The 16,237-nt window shown below is 43.9% G+C and overlaps 1 protein-coding gene across 4 annotated transcripts in view; it reads right to left on the bottom strand.

Annotated features, from left to right (window-relative positions):
* Positions 1–8,177: 8,177 nt before the first annotated feature.
* CTDSPL (CTD small phosphatase like) overlaps positions 8,178–16,237 on the bottom strand; it is an 84,705-nt gene continuing 76,645 nt past the window's right edge. For all 4 annotated transcript variants that reach the window (XM_005240961.4, XM_027791744.2, XM_005240962.3 and 1 more), the window contains one exon: positions 8,178–14,671. In XM_005240961.4, coding sequence (XP_005241018.1) covers positions 14,546–14,671 — 126 coding nt within the window. In that variant the 3' untranslated portion in view covers positions 8,178–14,545. The remainder of the gene's footprint in view (positions 14,672–16,237) is intronic.

The following is a 16,237-nucleotide window of genomic DNA, read 5'->3' on the forward strand; positions in this document are numbered from 1 at the left end:
TATAGCCAGGAAGTAGCTGTGTAGTAGTCCTAATACTCTGCTGAAATATTTTAGGTTTTTTTTTAAATTAAGCCACCTTCTCAATGTGACAGAAATCTGGCATCCTGCTGAAACCCAGGCATTTATCCTGACAACAACCTTCTCTCTCTTCTAGAACCTCTCTGTGTGCTGCTCTCTGTGCTATGCTTTCTGTATTCCCCTCCCAGTGCTCTCCCAGCCCACTTCAAAACTTCTGCCTTAGAGCACACGGGCACTGACCACAGCTCCCAGCAAAGTCTCTCCAGCACCAGTAGAACAGCAGCAATTATTTCCCAGAGTTAACATACCTCTCCTTTCTCCCCTTTTGAATATATTCCTTGAATTAGACTTTCTTTTTCTTTTTTCTTTCTTTTTTTTTTTTTTTTGTTGGCAATGGTTTGTTTTTTTAAAACTTGTGGTTGTTTTTTCTTCTGAAGCCTGGTGTAAATGATCTGGACCCCATCTCCCTGCTCTCTTTCTGCAGCACGGCTTCTTACGATGCTGTTCTCTGGTCTCTATGCATTTGATCTGCTTGGATTTATCATGCAGGGAGATCTCCCTGCTCACATCTCTAATTTTAATCATCACCAGGAAAACTCACCTCTACTCCTTATGGTGTTTGAACTGCAGGTTGCTTCTCCATGGCTTCAGACACCCATCACCCATGCCACTTCCCTGGTTCGCCTGGGAGACCATCAGTCAGGTGTGACTAGCCACAGCCCCATTGACTGTAACGTAATTTTGCACGGAGCTTCCTTAAAATAACAGCGGTGTTTAAAAGAGTGCCTCTCTTATCTTCCCCTAGCCTGGTGATTCGATTCACTCAACGCAGTAACCAAAACCATGCGGGGAAAGGGTTCTCCCTGGGGAAAACTGCATTAAGAAATGATCTTTGGGAAGTACCACCAAGCCCAGTGAGCTTAAGGAGATGGCTTTGAGACAGGAGGGTTTAGTTCTTTCCATGGGGCTTTGGGCATGACTAAAGCAATTTTTGCTCAAATTTCCTGTAAGCAATGTGCTTCGGATCAGGCTGGGGGAGCTGAAGGATGAGCAAAGCTATGTTACGTACCTCTGGACAGGCGACTGATGGAGACAAACATCGCCTGGAGCAGATAACAGCAGGGAAAACACTGACCTCAAGAGGATACAACTTTTTGCCCATTGCCACCCAATGATTTGGACTGACCAGCGATGAGGGTGACTTTTCCCACGATCATTTTTCCCAGCAAAAAGCACCTGATGTTATTTTTCCCGATCTTGCATGTTTTCCAACTCAGACAGCTAGCATTTTGTTGAAGCGCTTTGAAGTTCCTGCCTCTGTTGTAGATCTGAAGGCAGCTCTGGTACCTGACAGCTTGTGCTTCCCATCCTCCCACCCACCTCAGCCTGATAACGTCACTCTCCCCTCCTGCCTTGCCACTGTGCAATTGTAAATAGAGCATCAGGATAAGCTCCCAACAGATATTTAGGAAAACAGGACCGTGCCTTTCCGCAAGTTACAGACTTGGACTGGGACTAGTTAGAAATCAGCATCTCTCTCCACTTCTTTCCGTTGAGCAGTGGTTCAGGCCAGCAAGCCAGTTAGAACCGACTGCTCTGAGGCCAAACGCAGCTCGCCAGTGCTGCAGCCTTTGTTTCCCCATATCTCTGTTACTTCCATTACGGTAGTGCAGCTCATTCGTAACAGTCCTCAGAGCAGCTCTCGGGGCTGATAAAAGATACAAGTAATTAGGCTAGAGCTGTTGCACATTTAAGGGGGGGAAAAAAAGGGGGGGGGGAATAATGATTACAGAACTGTTTTGAACTTTGAAAGTGCTATTACAAAATGTGACATTTTTTCGTTGCTTTACAGCTGGCCATGACACAGGAGAGGGGAGCAGAAAGTCTGTAGAAATTGCTAACTTTGCAGTTTGTTTTGATAAAAGATTGGCATTTAAAAAAGCAACTCAGAGCCCTGTCGCCAGGCTCCAATTGCCATCGTTACAGAAGAACCAGCTCTCCAGAGCGTGGAGTGCAGCGGTGGGAGGTCATGGCACAGAAAATCTGGCTCCACATCACACCTTCCCTGGCAGGGTTTTCTCAGCAGTGCCATGGCAGGCGGGATCTCCTCCCTGCAGTGAAACCTCTGACATCCCAGACTGAAGCTAGAAGTCTCTGGGAGCAAACACGCATCCCCCCACTCCATCCAAACAAGCTGCTAGATCTCATGTCACGCCTGTTAGCCCTCTCCTTTTGCAGGAGAGATGCTTCCCTACAGCAACTTTCACCTTAACTATTGTATTTGTAACTACTGATAATTTTGTAAGCTACAGCTAAGGCTCATTCACAACCTGGGTTTACTCCAGACATAGTGCTGCTGCTCCACATTTCCAGCTTCTGCTCAAAATAATTCATCAAGAGCAAGTCCCTACCGTGAGGCAAGTGATGGGAGGCTTATAAAGGCTGGTGGATGGGCCACCTCGAGGTGATGTTGGAGGTGGAGTTGATTACCTGTGGGGAAGCAGAGACAGGAGATAGTTTGTGGTTTTCTAACAGGATGCAAACAATTTATTTTGATCAGCAAACCCAAGCTGTTCTAGCACTTGGCTGTGAGCACAGCCTGGGCGACTCAGAACCAAAGCAAAGCTGATGCAATGGCAGGATGTAGAGCTGCAAGCAAGATGAGGTTTTTAAGAATACTCGTCCCTCTGCAGTCCCACTTTATTGCGGCATAGGCCAGTGCATTGGATGTGGTTTCTTGTAGCCAGTCTGGCCCCACACCACAGCAAACATCCCAGGGGCTGAGAGGTGTGCTGCAGGGCCAAAAGGGTGATGCTCTCCTGTGGAGATAGAGAAGGGTTGCCTGCAGTTGGAGGTGTCCTTCCTCCCCCAGCCAGGGCTAGGTGGTTTGGGCTGCGGGCCTGTATGGACTGAGAAATCAAACACGCCTCCGTCCAGTAAAGACTGGCGGTATTTCATCACTCACAGCCCGTGCAGCTGTGAGCACCTCGGCAGTGAGTGTGTGGGCTCACAAGATACCTGGGGAGACAACATCGTGTCCCATGGGGTGGGACACAGGGGACCCAGAAGCTCTGCCACAGGTCACCTATGTGATCTGGGGTAGCCTCTCCCTCTCCCTCCTCCACCTCCACTTCCCATCTGTAAAATGGGTACCTTGCCCCTTGATGGAGCCGAGGAACATGAAACGGTGCCTGCGTTCTGCTCCTCTGAAGGCAGAGACCTATAAACCATTTCTCATCCTGCTGACAATCTCGGCAGCTAACCTGTGTTTCACTTCCCTCTGGGTTAAGTTTCCTCAGATCCTGAACCACTTCATTTGCTAAAGCACTTCTGTGCACTTACCAAACGCCTCGTCTCACTGGAGGATGAGCTGCCTTTCTCTTTAATTATGGAAGTTCATAATGATCCCGTATCTGCTTCACTAATATCATGCAATAGTTCTCAGGGGATATCTGCTCTAAAGCTGAAAAAGGTATTAGGGAAGGGAACCCGCTATTATGCTCATTAGTGCCCCTGCTTCAGCCTTCTGTTTCCAGGGTGGAGCTGATACCCATCTCGGTGAGCTCCCTAAAAATGGGTGAGAGGACACAAACCCGGTGCCCATGCAATCCAGCCTGTCAGAGACCACATCAAATTCATGGTTTTAAAATACATAGTAAGAAAGCACCAGAGCTGACAACCTGGTTATGAAGAAGTTAAAAGAAGAACTTGATTTTCTGTAAAGCTGAAATTTAGAAAATCTAAAGCAGCCAGAAAAACCGGTTCCCTTTGCTGCCTGTAGCTGAGTCACCGTAGGCAAATTAAAAGCATTTATCCCCCAGCTCCCAAAGTACGGATTTGAGCCAGGGTGATATGGAGTCCAATGGCACGTGGCCTCAGCCTTTACAGAAGATATAAGAAAACATATTATTTATGGGGTTTTTTTTACCCCTTGGACAATGGGAACTCGGGTAATTTCCTTCCTTTCCATTGGAGTGACGGTGGTAAGCGCCTGTGCCCCAACAGCATCCAGGGAACCGAGAAACAGGATCCTGGAGAGATGGGAGCCATGTTTAACATCAAGTCATTCACTGGAGCCTGACCTTTTCCCTGGTACTGGTACATCACTGGAAAGGCTGGGAGACACCTCCCAAGGAATTTTTTTCCTTTTAATTTAAATTCTCTGTATTGGCTGGGTTACATTAATCGAGTCGCACCTTCATTCTGCATCTCATGGGGAGTATGCGTTTGCTCAGAATCTGATTTTTTTGGAGCACAGAGAACATCTTTGTTTTGCTAACAGGGATGCAGGTGTTACTTGCAGCATCATCCCTTCTGCTCCAGCACCCCCAGGGCCCCGGGCAGCTAGAGGCTGCCCACGACAGGCAAAGCTGTCACCTAGAAAAGCCAGGAATTAGGCTCAGGCATGGATCCCAGGCTTGGGATTTAACTTTCAAGGCAGCCTCCCCCTCACCATGGGAAGGCAGGAGAACCTGCAGTGCTTATTTAAATCCACAAGAACGACCTTTTTCACTCTTTGCAAGGGCAGCTTATATCAAAACATGTATTCAGGGCTACAGCTGAGAGTCTTGTTGAAAAATTCAGACGGCTGTAAGAGGATGAATTAACCTTCAGGTTAAACACAAACGAATCACCCCGTGGTGCATCATATTCCCTGGTGAAGCCAGACAGGGTTTGCTTCTCCCATGTGTGTCTGCAAACACCCATCAGCATGTCTTGGCCCCATGTGTTCTCATTTGTGAATGCCCTTCTAGTAACGCTCCTTCTCTTATCAAATGGCAGTATGTGCAAAATAAAAATATTCTGACTGAATGAAAAGGGCAGTTTTGCTCCTCAGAATTAATGAGGAGCAGGATTGCGAGGGGTTTAGCACGCCTTCCAATCCAGATGTTTTGTACTTAGAGAAATAAAACAACCAACTCTCAGGGAAACCTGTTCATTCCTCTAAAAGAAGGAACAAAAGAAGGGGAACAACGGAGCCGGAAGCAAATAGCGTGTCCAAGGTAGGCTGGAGGGTTTATAGCAGAGCTGGGGGTGATACCCTGGTTGGATGGATCTTCATCAGCTGCTGGAGCCACAAAGCCCTCCTCCTTCACCAGGACATGTGGCCACCCCATCCCTGGGGACAGTCAGCCAGGAGGTGGAAGAAGCCACGTGGGAACTGTAGAATCAAAGAACAGCTCAGGTCGGAAGGGACCTTGAAAGATCATCTGGTCCAACCTTTCGTGGGAAGGGAAGCCTAGGTGAGGTGATCTAGCCCCCTGTCCTGTCACATCTTGAAACCCCCCAGCAACGGAGAATCACTCCACCATGTCCCTGGGGAGGTTGTTCCTGTGATTGCCTGTTCTCAACATAAAAATTTTCTTTTGTATGTCAAGATAAAACCTCTCCTGGTGCAGCTTGTACCCATTGCCCACCATATTCTCAATGACTCCTTGTGAAAAGCCTCCATACATTTTGTAGCCACCTTTTAATTACTGGAATGCTGTGATGAGGTCCACCCTGAACCTTGTCTTCTCCAGGCTGAAGAGATCCAACTCCTTCAGTCTTTCCTCATAGGGCAGGTTCTTCCAGGTGGGAAGGAACAGGCAACTGTCAATGCAATGAGAGCAGAAACCCACAGAGATGAGCTGCAAGGGGGGCTTACAGGCTGCAAACCCACCTTCTCTCATCAGTTGGCAGCGCGTTGGGCACATGGCACCGGACGATGCGCTAACTGCGGGGGAGATGCAGCCCTGCCAGCGTGGTCCGTTCCCCGGCAGGTGCAGCCTTCCTGGCCCAGCCCCAAGCCCTGTCCTGGCCGGCTGCGTCCCCCAGTTCCGCAGGCTGGCTCGGTCCCAGCGCGCAGGGCTCAGCGCACGCGTGTCCGCAGGGAAGCGGAGGAGGCGCACCGGCCAGCTTGGCACCAGGTTTCCTTCTTTTTTTTTTTTTTTTTTTTTTTCCTTCCCCTCCTGGAGACTTAACATTTGTCCACAGTTTTCCTGCTGCACTTCAGCCAAATCCCAAACAAGTTACAATGACGCTGCTTTAAAAAGGAGGAAGAAGATGGTTAACAGCAAAGATCTTGGAGAAAAATAAATGGGATTACCATTCTAGGAAAGCGTAAGGACGTTCAATTTGAACTCAACTATTTATTTGTTCAGTGAAGATTGCCCTCGTTATTTTTCACGTGTTGATCATACATTTCTGCATTTTCATAATCAGCAACTAAAATTACCGTGAATACTTGCCTGCCCTGCCTTGGGTTGTGGAGCCACCAGTTCCTTTTGCAAAGGGAACTCAGCAGTCCTTGGGCAAATGAAGAAATTGCTTCTGAAATACTGAGAGATATTTTTTTTTAACCGAAGGAAGAGGTTATCTGTGGACCTGTGGAGTGCAAGCCTGGCAGGGGATTCAGCTACCAGAGTTATGGTGATGCTTTTACTTGAGATAACGTCTTTTAAGCTTTCCTTTAGGTGCCTTTAAAAGCCAGTGCTGCACCGCTGCACCATCTCGTGGTGCGACCGAGCCCTGCATGGCCCCAGCCTCTGAAACCCTCTCCATTTTCATAAACTGTCATCAGGGGTGTATAAAAGCCAAGTGCACCCACCGCCGGACCCCACCACAGCCTGGCCTACCACAGTCCGGAGCCACAAGGTCACCCCACTCCTCCCACAGCTCCCACCCTTCCTGCCTGCTCATCCTCCTCTCCGGGATGCAACGGCCCAAGCATTTTCCAACTGCAACCATCATCATCCCAAGTATTTGCCCATATCCCTCCAGTTACCAGCTCAAGATCTATTCAGCAGATTAGGGATCGGGCAGTGAACCGTTACCCACCCGAAACCGCCTTACTGAATCACTAAGCTGTGTTACAGAGGATTCAGACGAGATCAAGGCTCTACTCGCTATTTAGAGATAAAAGGAAAATTAAGGGTTATGGAGCTACACAGCCCCGTGATGCAGAGCCAAGGGCAGGAGCTGTGTGTTCTCAGTCTTAGCCCTACTCTTACACAGCGTGTGGCTAGAAACGGGCTCAGGTCTCGCATCTTCCACTTTTCTTCCCATCAATGCTTTTACTCATGAAGGAGCAAAATGGCCCAAGACATATTATCCCTGAAAACTTTAGGTGCATAAACACACATACATTTTTCTATGTATCTACGGGTCTCAGCCTCTCATAGTATGGCACGTAGTAACCAGGTGATTAGGTAGACATTAGAAAAAAAAAATTCTAAAACCAGTTATAAAATGACTTTCCTATTAAAAACATTTCCTATTTCTGTGGGTTAATCTGCTAGCACGTGCTTAGCTTACACCAAACTTCTTCAGCACAACGCTTAGATGCTGCTGTCTGGAGACCCGACTCGGACACACCTGCCAGATGAAAAGCAGCTGCACAAGGTCACCTTGAACTGACTCAAGTCAAGTCACAGGCAGCTCCCCCAGTTCCCTCCAGCTTGCTTCAGGTCTAAGCATTGTCTGACTGTACACTGGTTGTCACTGGTTAACCCAAGGCCAGGATCAGGTCACCTGCCGAGGGATGTTCTGACGACAGGCACTGACTGCCAAGCTACAGAGGCAGATGCCAGCGCAGCCTGGAGGGAAACGCGGTGACTGGCGACCGTGACCAGCGTGTCTCCTGCTCCACATGCCCCCGCCCACCCCAGCGCACCGAGGGTGGCCGGGTATGGAAGCGACCTTCTGCTTTGGCAGGTGCCTGAATGCCACGAGAGGGACTACGCAGGACCTGCACCAGGGTTGCAGAGGAAACCCCACCAGACCCTATCATCTGTTGTCTCCCACCACCCTACCCCCACCCAGGATCCAAGATCATGCCCCTTCCTCGCCGCCAGGTTACAGACGGGCTTCAGTGGCTTTGGAAGACGCAAGATCGTGCTACTCAAATCCCAGCAAGTCAACAAGAGCGAGCAGGAACTGAAACCACCCACCCAAATACGCTGGTAGAGGAAGAAGCCCTTGATGGTTAGCGGTCAAGGCTTTAATCCTTATTATATCCCAGCTAGTCCAAAAAGTTGGGACAGGAATGGAATGAGGAGAACTTTCTGACTTGATGCTACACAGTCCTTGCTTCCCTCCCCCGGAGAATGGCATGTGTTGGGAAAGGGGCGTTTCTGGGAGCGGACCTCAGCTATATGCATTATCAGACATGAAGAGGATGAAAAAAATAACACAGATAGTTTATTGTCAAACTGAATCAAAGCATGAAAAAAATCATCACAAAGTTACACTGTAAAGAAATTTGGTTTTCACCACAAAAGCTCATTAAAATCTGACAAAGAACCCATTTTCAAGCCAGTAACTCCTCCAACAACCCTCAGACTCTTTGAGTGCAACATTTATTGAAATGCTGGGAATTCACGGGTGGTGTACATGGCGTTTGTATGAACAAAACGATCAACCCTCATTCTCTGGAAGAACAGTGGCTCTCAGAGGGGGTGACATGTTTCTGGCTTAACGGTGACTCCTCTGTTCACCTTCAGGTAGCAACAGCCTTGTCCTAGCTGCAGTCCAGCCCGGGGCGGTGGCCAAGGCTGAGGGGTGCCAGCTGCGTTTCTTTGTCCAGCATTTTCCTGCAATTTACATCCCGATCAAACGTGTTTACATCCCGAAAATTAAAAGGCGGTTGCAAAATGTAATGATGCCAGTTGCACAGAGGAGCGGTGGGAGGTACGATTGCAGCACGGGCTCCACCAGGGTCCGGGGGCACAGCGACACAGACACAGCCAGCACCTCCAAAATCCAGGTTGCTGCTGCTTTCAGCGATGACCAACTCTACCCTTGTTAAATTGCTCTTTGGGAAGGTGTGTAATTGCAGATGCGGACCTACTTCACGGAGTCGAATCGATCTCTCATTAAGACTAAGATGTTTGTGTATGTCCTGTGCTTCAGAAATGCTGATTAACGGCGGCATTAGGCAATTAGAGGACAGCCTGCTCCTCAGCGCTGTGCCCTTCCCAACAGCACTTGAGAAGGCTTGAAACAAAACACACCTGGATGCTTTTCAAGTTTAGAGTTTGCCAATCTGTCCAAACCAATATATTTTATACCCAAAGATAATTTATTTTCCAGTAGCGGCAGCAGAACCAACAGAGGAGTCCAGGAGAACTTCACCTGGTCTCCTGCCAGCATAGCTGGGTTGGTGGGAAATCTGGAAGGCGAAGGTCGCTTGCCAGGAAAACTGCTGCAGACTGCAGGGTCCCCTGGAGCTGCAGCCCACCTGGAAGAGCCCTATCCCACCTTGCAGGGAATTTCAGAGCGGTTGGCTTTCCTTCTGAGTCAGAACACAATAAAAAAGGGGAAAAAAATATTGGAAGGCATATATGTATATAGACTATCATGTATTCAGTTTTGCAGACAGTTTCAATCAGTCAGGATAGAAAAACAGTACCTTTCTCACCACTATAAAAGAGCTGTTTTATGAGTTTCGAAATACTTGTTTTACCGAGTGAAAGAAAGGCATCTTTATGCTAAGTAGCAGCTAGGGAGACTCGTAAAACTAAAACAAAACAAAAAAACCAACCTAAAAATTAAAATAGATCAAAACCCCCAACCCACCAGTACAAAGTACAGGCAGTCCAGGTAATTCCAACTGATTACAGGAATAACTAAAAAAATATTTTTAATTGCAACTAATGTGTTATCTTGAGCCAGCTGCTTATTCTAACAGGCCTGAGGTTTTCTGCTCATAAAGCATTAATAGTATGTGCCTTTTCCTAGAAAGGACGGCTCTGCCCAAGTCTTACTGTGTCAGATAAAAAGTCCCAAAATAGAGTTTCCAACCAAATAAAGTGTTTTATTCAGATATTCATTTGGACACGGCAGTGATTTTAAGAACAGCTATTCAAGTAGCTGAAGTAAGCCCTTCAAAAGAAGTCACACAGCTTTGAGACTTGAACAAATTATTGTATGATCTCATCCAAGAGATCTAAATAGCTGGAACATCTGCAAGAGTCACCACCAATTTATTTAGCAGAGTTCATCAGTAGTTCATCAGCTCTGTTTGCACAAGCAGGTGCCAGGGCAGTCAATGAGGAGTCCTATACATGACTTAAAAAGAGGAGAGGAGGAGGAGAGTGGAACAGAGATGGGTGATTTTACTAGCTAACACGGATATGCAATAGCAGGAATAAAGTCCCTGTCAAACTAGGGCAGCGACTATTACTGAAGAAGTGCAGAAGTTATTTTTCCCAGAGAAGTATTACATGCACAAGTAACTATATTGTTAAATTTTTTTTATTTGTGACAGTAAAGAAACCATTCAATACCTGATTGACAACACTTCTCTCTCCTGAAAACACTCATATGGTATCTGTAGTGTTTCTCAAGTATCGCTGGATTGTTCATTGCATTAAAGTGTAAACAGCTCCATTATTAGGAAAAAAAAAAAAAAAGAAAAAAGAAACATTTCCATTGCTTACTCCTCTGTTAAGAAGCTCCCAATAGATCTTTAACAAGAAAGAAAGAGAGTCAGCTGGATTTTTACAATATAATGTGAAACAGAAAAGTGACAGCTGGTTTTGCATAGTTAGCCCAGAGATTTTTAAGCAATTGCCCCACGCAAGTCTCACCTGCCCTCCCCGCCCCACAAAGGCATAACATCACAGCACCTTGGAAATCAGAGGCACAAACTTGTTTTTGTTTTACAAATAGGGCTGTGCGGTACTGTGTTTTATTAGTTTAAAAAGAATCTGTAAAACATAGGATTATGTGTTTGTAAATTAGAGAGCTACAGATTTTTTTTTTACACTGAAATTTCAAGAGCTGCAACATCAGTACACACCAGTGTCATTTAGATACTTTATTGTCCCCAACCAGTCTAATCAAATCATGCTGTGATAAAGTGATTGCATACACTGATAACCAAATCTCTTCAGGTGCTGAGTTTCTTCCAGGTACAACTTTGCTGTTTAAAAAAGATTAAAGGGCAAAACAAATAGACAGATTATTCTTCCAAAGCTACCTAAATGAACACAGCAATATTGTACATTTGCTACGACCTTCCATTCACAACCTGCCACGCTTCCTGGTGGTTAACAAGTATTCTGCGCACAGCCCTAGTTTACAAACGGCAATTTAATCGTAACACTTCAGTTGAATTTCAAGAATCTAAGGCATTCTGCCTTACAGCTTAATTTAAAAATACCTATACAGGCAAAGAACCTTTTTTAGCCCGACATAAAAAGGACAACAGAACTTCAGGCCAGGCAGCATTTCTTTAGCTGAACAGAATGACCAACTGGAAAAGACTATTTAATGCTTCTGTAATATCCAGAAACAGAACTGAAAACCAGGGTTTAACAACCGCCCTGGTGACCTGCATGCATTAACTGCACTTCAAAATATGCAAGAGATGTACGAAAGTAGTATTTTTTTCCTATTTTGATTTTTAAAATCTTGTATTTAAAATACAATCAAATACCCGTATTACAAATTTTACAAACATTCCACTCATTATCTGACTTTATGGACAGAACTATATTGCTTTGTTAAAATCTAGAAACTCTAAATATATAGCGTATGTATATTCACGCAAACTTAACACTTGAAATTTCAAGTACGATGATAGCGCATCAAAATAAACAAGTACGACAGTTTGATCCCTTTGGCCAAATTTGAGTACCCAGGCAAGTCCAAACCTGACTGCAGAGCACTCCAAGTTTTATTTCAATGGGAGTGAGTTTAAAAAATAAATAAATAACTTTTCCATCAAAAGTTATAGAAAACACTCTTAAGATACTAGCAGAGATCAAAACTGTTGTGTTTTGCCTTTGTATTGTCACCAAGTACCATTTTAACGCTGTACTATGTTAAAATAAAGTTGGTTGTTTATTTTTAAACTCGTGGATTTCAAGAGCCAAAATAAACACTACAGAACAAGAATGGTTGCACAGAACATCATCAGAACCGTTCTTCCAGAAGCTGGTGCAGAAGTTCAGTTGTCCATTATATGTGGATTTTAAAACAATACAAGACACTTTAATAATCAACATTCATTCACAGACTTAAGGCAACTGGTTCATGAAATCGCTGCTTTTATAAATGCGAACTAATGACATGGTTCATCTCGTACAACAGGTCACAACCATCAAATGGTAATGTCTCGGTGGGGTCATTTATTGTCTAATTAGAAGATTGTTTGGTCTAATGCTAGCGAAAAAGTCTTTGAATTTTTTCAGCCATTTCTATCATACCTGCACAACTAACTACAACCTGAATACTTCCCTGCAAACTGCATCTGAAGCCCAGAAGCTACAAACACAGTTGAAAATACTGCTCAGAGAACAACTTTTTGGCAGCTTACAGTTTCATTACTCTGAAGTCAAATACAAAATTAAACAATCTTAAACTGAAAGTAAACGTTAATGGACTAACCAGAATCCATACGTCTTTTTTTTTTTTTTTTTACCAACACAGGTTTTTTTGAATTTTTATTTTTTTTAATTTGACAGTTTTTGTCTTTTGTTGTGGCACAGAATTATACAGTACTAAGGTAATGCCAACTGGTAAGAAAACAAAACGGTGATGCCGTACAGACTCACGAGTGTCACGGGACTGCCTCCAACATCCCTCGCTACCCGGCACAGTCAGCAGCTGGCGCACAGCTGCACTGCGAGGGGACAAGTCATCTTTCAGTTTTATACTGCACCTATGACAACCTACTCACTGCCTGCGTAGGCTGGCCTGCCCTTCTATGAAGGAATTTGTTAAGCTGCTTCACCAATGTTTTAGACAAGGATGACGATCCAAGTCCATTCCAAAATTTTTTTCCAAGTCATCAAGACTTTTTGAGAAAAAAAATGAAAAAGGCCAAGGGGATCTACCATTCAGAATTTAGTGCTAGGCTAATTAGAAGCACCAACTAGTCTATTTAGTCTTCTCTGATGACAGCTAACATAGCTGTAATTTTTCTGTTTGTAGATTTCTGGTGCAGGTAATTAAAAGGTGACACTGGAAAGGGAAAAAAAAAAAAAAAAAAAAAAGAGGTGTGCCTTGTTCTTCAAAGGCTTAATCTATTTAAACGTTAATCCTTTTGAAAGGGTACCTATGACACTACAGAAGATGCTAAGCAGGTTCTCAGATTTAGAGATGAGAATGACTCAGCTCCAAAGCCAGAGGACCAATTTTAGGCTAGGCTAGTAACATCTGCCCTTCTAGTGAGACTCAATAAAGCTCCCCATCTGTACCTTACACGCTGGGGAAAAAGAAATACAAACCAGAGATGTGGGAAAAATACTTTGTGCATTTTTATATAACAAAGAAAGGAGAGGGCTTCATCCCAATTGAATTTTTTTTTTTTTAAATAACCTTTACAGGTCACCTTTAAATGAGTTCTCTGGTATATCAGATACCATAGGATTAATACATAGGGGTGGGTTATGAAGCCTGCATTTTATTTATTGCCCAAGTTTGCAGCTTACAGAAAATGTTTCATAGCACAGGCACAGTGGCAAAAACAGTATAACAGCCGATGGTCAACTCCATTTGGTGAGTATACAGTAGCAGCAATTAAAAGAAAAAAGTACTCCAAACAGCTCAATACAGATCCAGCTTACCCAGATGGGGTTTTTTTTAAGAAAAGAATCTTAAACTAATAAATAGATCTCCTCCCCATTCTCCCAAGATAATGGTTTTCCAAAAAACGAGAGGCATGGCAGTTGTGCGTAAGCAGAGACAATAGAACTTCATCTGTCTAGACTAAAAGGTGCTTTAGATCTATTAGCCACCTTATTTTCTCAATTCCATCATTCCCTAATACTCAAACAACTGCAGATACGTTCAAAACTGTGCCCAAAATCATATCAGTGAAACAACCATGTAATTAACCCAAATCACCCCTCCCACAAACGCTTCAACCTTCTGAGCATGACAAAATGTAATACAACTTAATGTCATTGTGGAGACAGGAACCCAGCATCTTTGTTTCAACTTTTTCCTTTGTTATATATTACAGTGCTCTATAAAATTTTTCCTTTTTCCTTTTAAAGCATTTAGACAATACAAGACTAAAAGATGTCTGGAAATACGTCTTATACAAAAATGAATTTTTATCTTAAAATAACATTCAAAAAGGCACTTCATTCTGTAAGAAAAAATTCAGAGTCAGGTCAACTGCTCTAAGCAGGGGGTAAAATTGTCTGCATAGTGGGAGGGGAAGAAAGGGAGAGAAATTCAACTGCTGAAATACAAGCTTCTTTTTTTGGCATGTTTTAAGAAAAGCTGATCCAGTAAAAGATGTCCATTTATGAAATTCATTAAAAGAGTCCCATTTAAAATAGCTTCTTTTTTTTTGTTTTTTGTTTTCCTTTAAAAAAGTAGTCTGAACACATGACCTTAGGAGTCAGGCTTCTCAAGGCTTAATAGCATCACTCATGATTGTCCTTCGTGTCCAATGTAACAGGAAGATCAAGAGTAGCACTTCTGACAGGGGCGACTTCCCCAAAGCTTACATTTGAAAGAGCTGAAAAAGATGGAGACAGCCTCTAGCAACTGCAATCTAGTAGCAGAAGTCAGTCAAAGTTAAGGGCTACCTGTTGCAGAGTTTATGAAGCATACTGTAAACTTCTTCCTCTTTGCTTAGTCCTTCAAAGAAAGGAATAAGATCTAGCAGCTCTGTGTCTGTCATGTCATCAAACCAGGACTGCACAGGCACCTGAAACAAAGCAACCAACAATACTAAGATGACTTCATGACGTGAAGAACATGTGAGTTTTGCCTAGGCAGATTACTCATCGCCATCACAGTACGGCAAACTGCTAGTCATTAGCATTCAAGCAGAGCGCCAGGTTCAAGTCCACGTCTTCTAGTACGCAACATCGACCCCCAAATCCAGCTGTAAACCAGCTGACATGCAGCTGCCCCTCTCCTACATGTCCAGGTAACCTACACGACCCAGCACCGGACAACTCAATTTGCTCTGCCTCTTTGACACTCAGAACACACTGGAAGGATGATACCGGTTATAAAGTTGTACTGACACTTTATTTACGGGCAACTTTTTTTTCTCCCCCTCTAAGTATTATCGGTGTGAGTCACTAAACATAGGCATGCAGCAACAACCCCTTCTGGCATGAGGTTGTGGAGGAAATATTTAAACAGTGAGCAGTTCTCTGATTAAAACATAAGACCTTGAGCACACGTTCAAAAAGTAACGCATGTAATAACACTCCTTAAATACGTGGGCTGGGTTTGGGGAAGGAGCTCTGTGTGTCTTCACTAAGGAAGTATACTGAGGTCTTCCAAAGAGTATCTTGGATCTTGTTACAAGCTCTGGTTTCTGCACAGGCTCGAGTATCAGTTAGCTAGCAGCACTTTTCCATACGTGATTAAACCACTCTGACAAGGCCCTTAATTTCATCTCCCAAATTTCTACAGCTTGTTATTTTCTTGGTACTGAATTCCGACATACCAAATGATGATCTGGATCAGGTTTTTAATTTTAACCATGAACATAAATTAGAGTTACGTGTCCTGGTTATTATAAACAGCAGCTTTAAACCATGTGTGGCACCAACCAGAAAAACATTTTCACCCAATCACTTTGGGCATCAGAGTATTAGGATCCAAACTTAAAAGCTGACTGCTGCAAGACAAATAGCTCACATTAAAAAAAAAAAAATCCAGAGAGGCAGGACCATGCAAAATAGGGTTCTTGCTAAAAATTTCCTACGTTAATTTTAACAGTTCACATGAAAGGCAGTCTAAAAACATCAAAGAAAACCCTGCAAAGCCTGGTTGTTTAAAAGTCAGTATATCTAAGGGGACTTCCAGCTTGCTGTCCTGGCAGCTATAAAACAGATGTAAGCATCTGTACTGATTGCAGGAATGGATGGAGCAAGTGCCAGACCATTCCATCATAGCTTCTGGAGTTGATATGAAACACACAGTGAAAATGTACAATGCTCCTAATTATTCTCCCTTGAAGTACTGTTGCCTGCCTTTTATCATTATTCCTAAAACCTGAAGAACTTGTTGACTAACATTTCTAATTATGAAGCGAGTTAGCACAAAAACACTTAAAGGAGAAGCACAACAACACAACAGGATCTTGATTTTTTTTCCTCCCCTTAGCCACGAATACAGAACTCAGATAGTAACCAGTAAAGCATTAATTATCTTGTCTAATATTTTTTTTATTCACACAATGAAAAAAGATGGGAGTATTAAAAGCAGTTCAAGTAAACCATTCATAATCACCACTCCAAAGAACAAAAACTAC

Source organism: Falco peregrinus, chromosome 5, assembly GCF_023634155.1.
Source record: "Falco peregrinus isolate bFalPer1 chromosome 5, bFalPer1.pri, whole genome shotgun sequence".
In the NCBI taxonomy this organism is placed as follows: domain Eukaryota; kingdom Metazoa; phylum Chordata; class Aves; order Falconiformes; family Falconidae; genus Falco; species Falco peregrinus.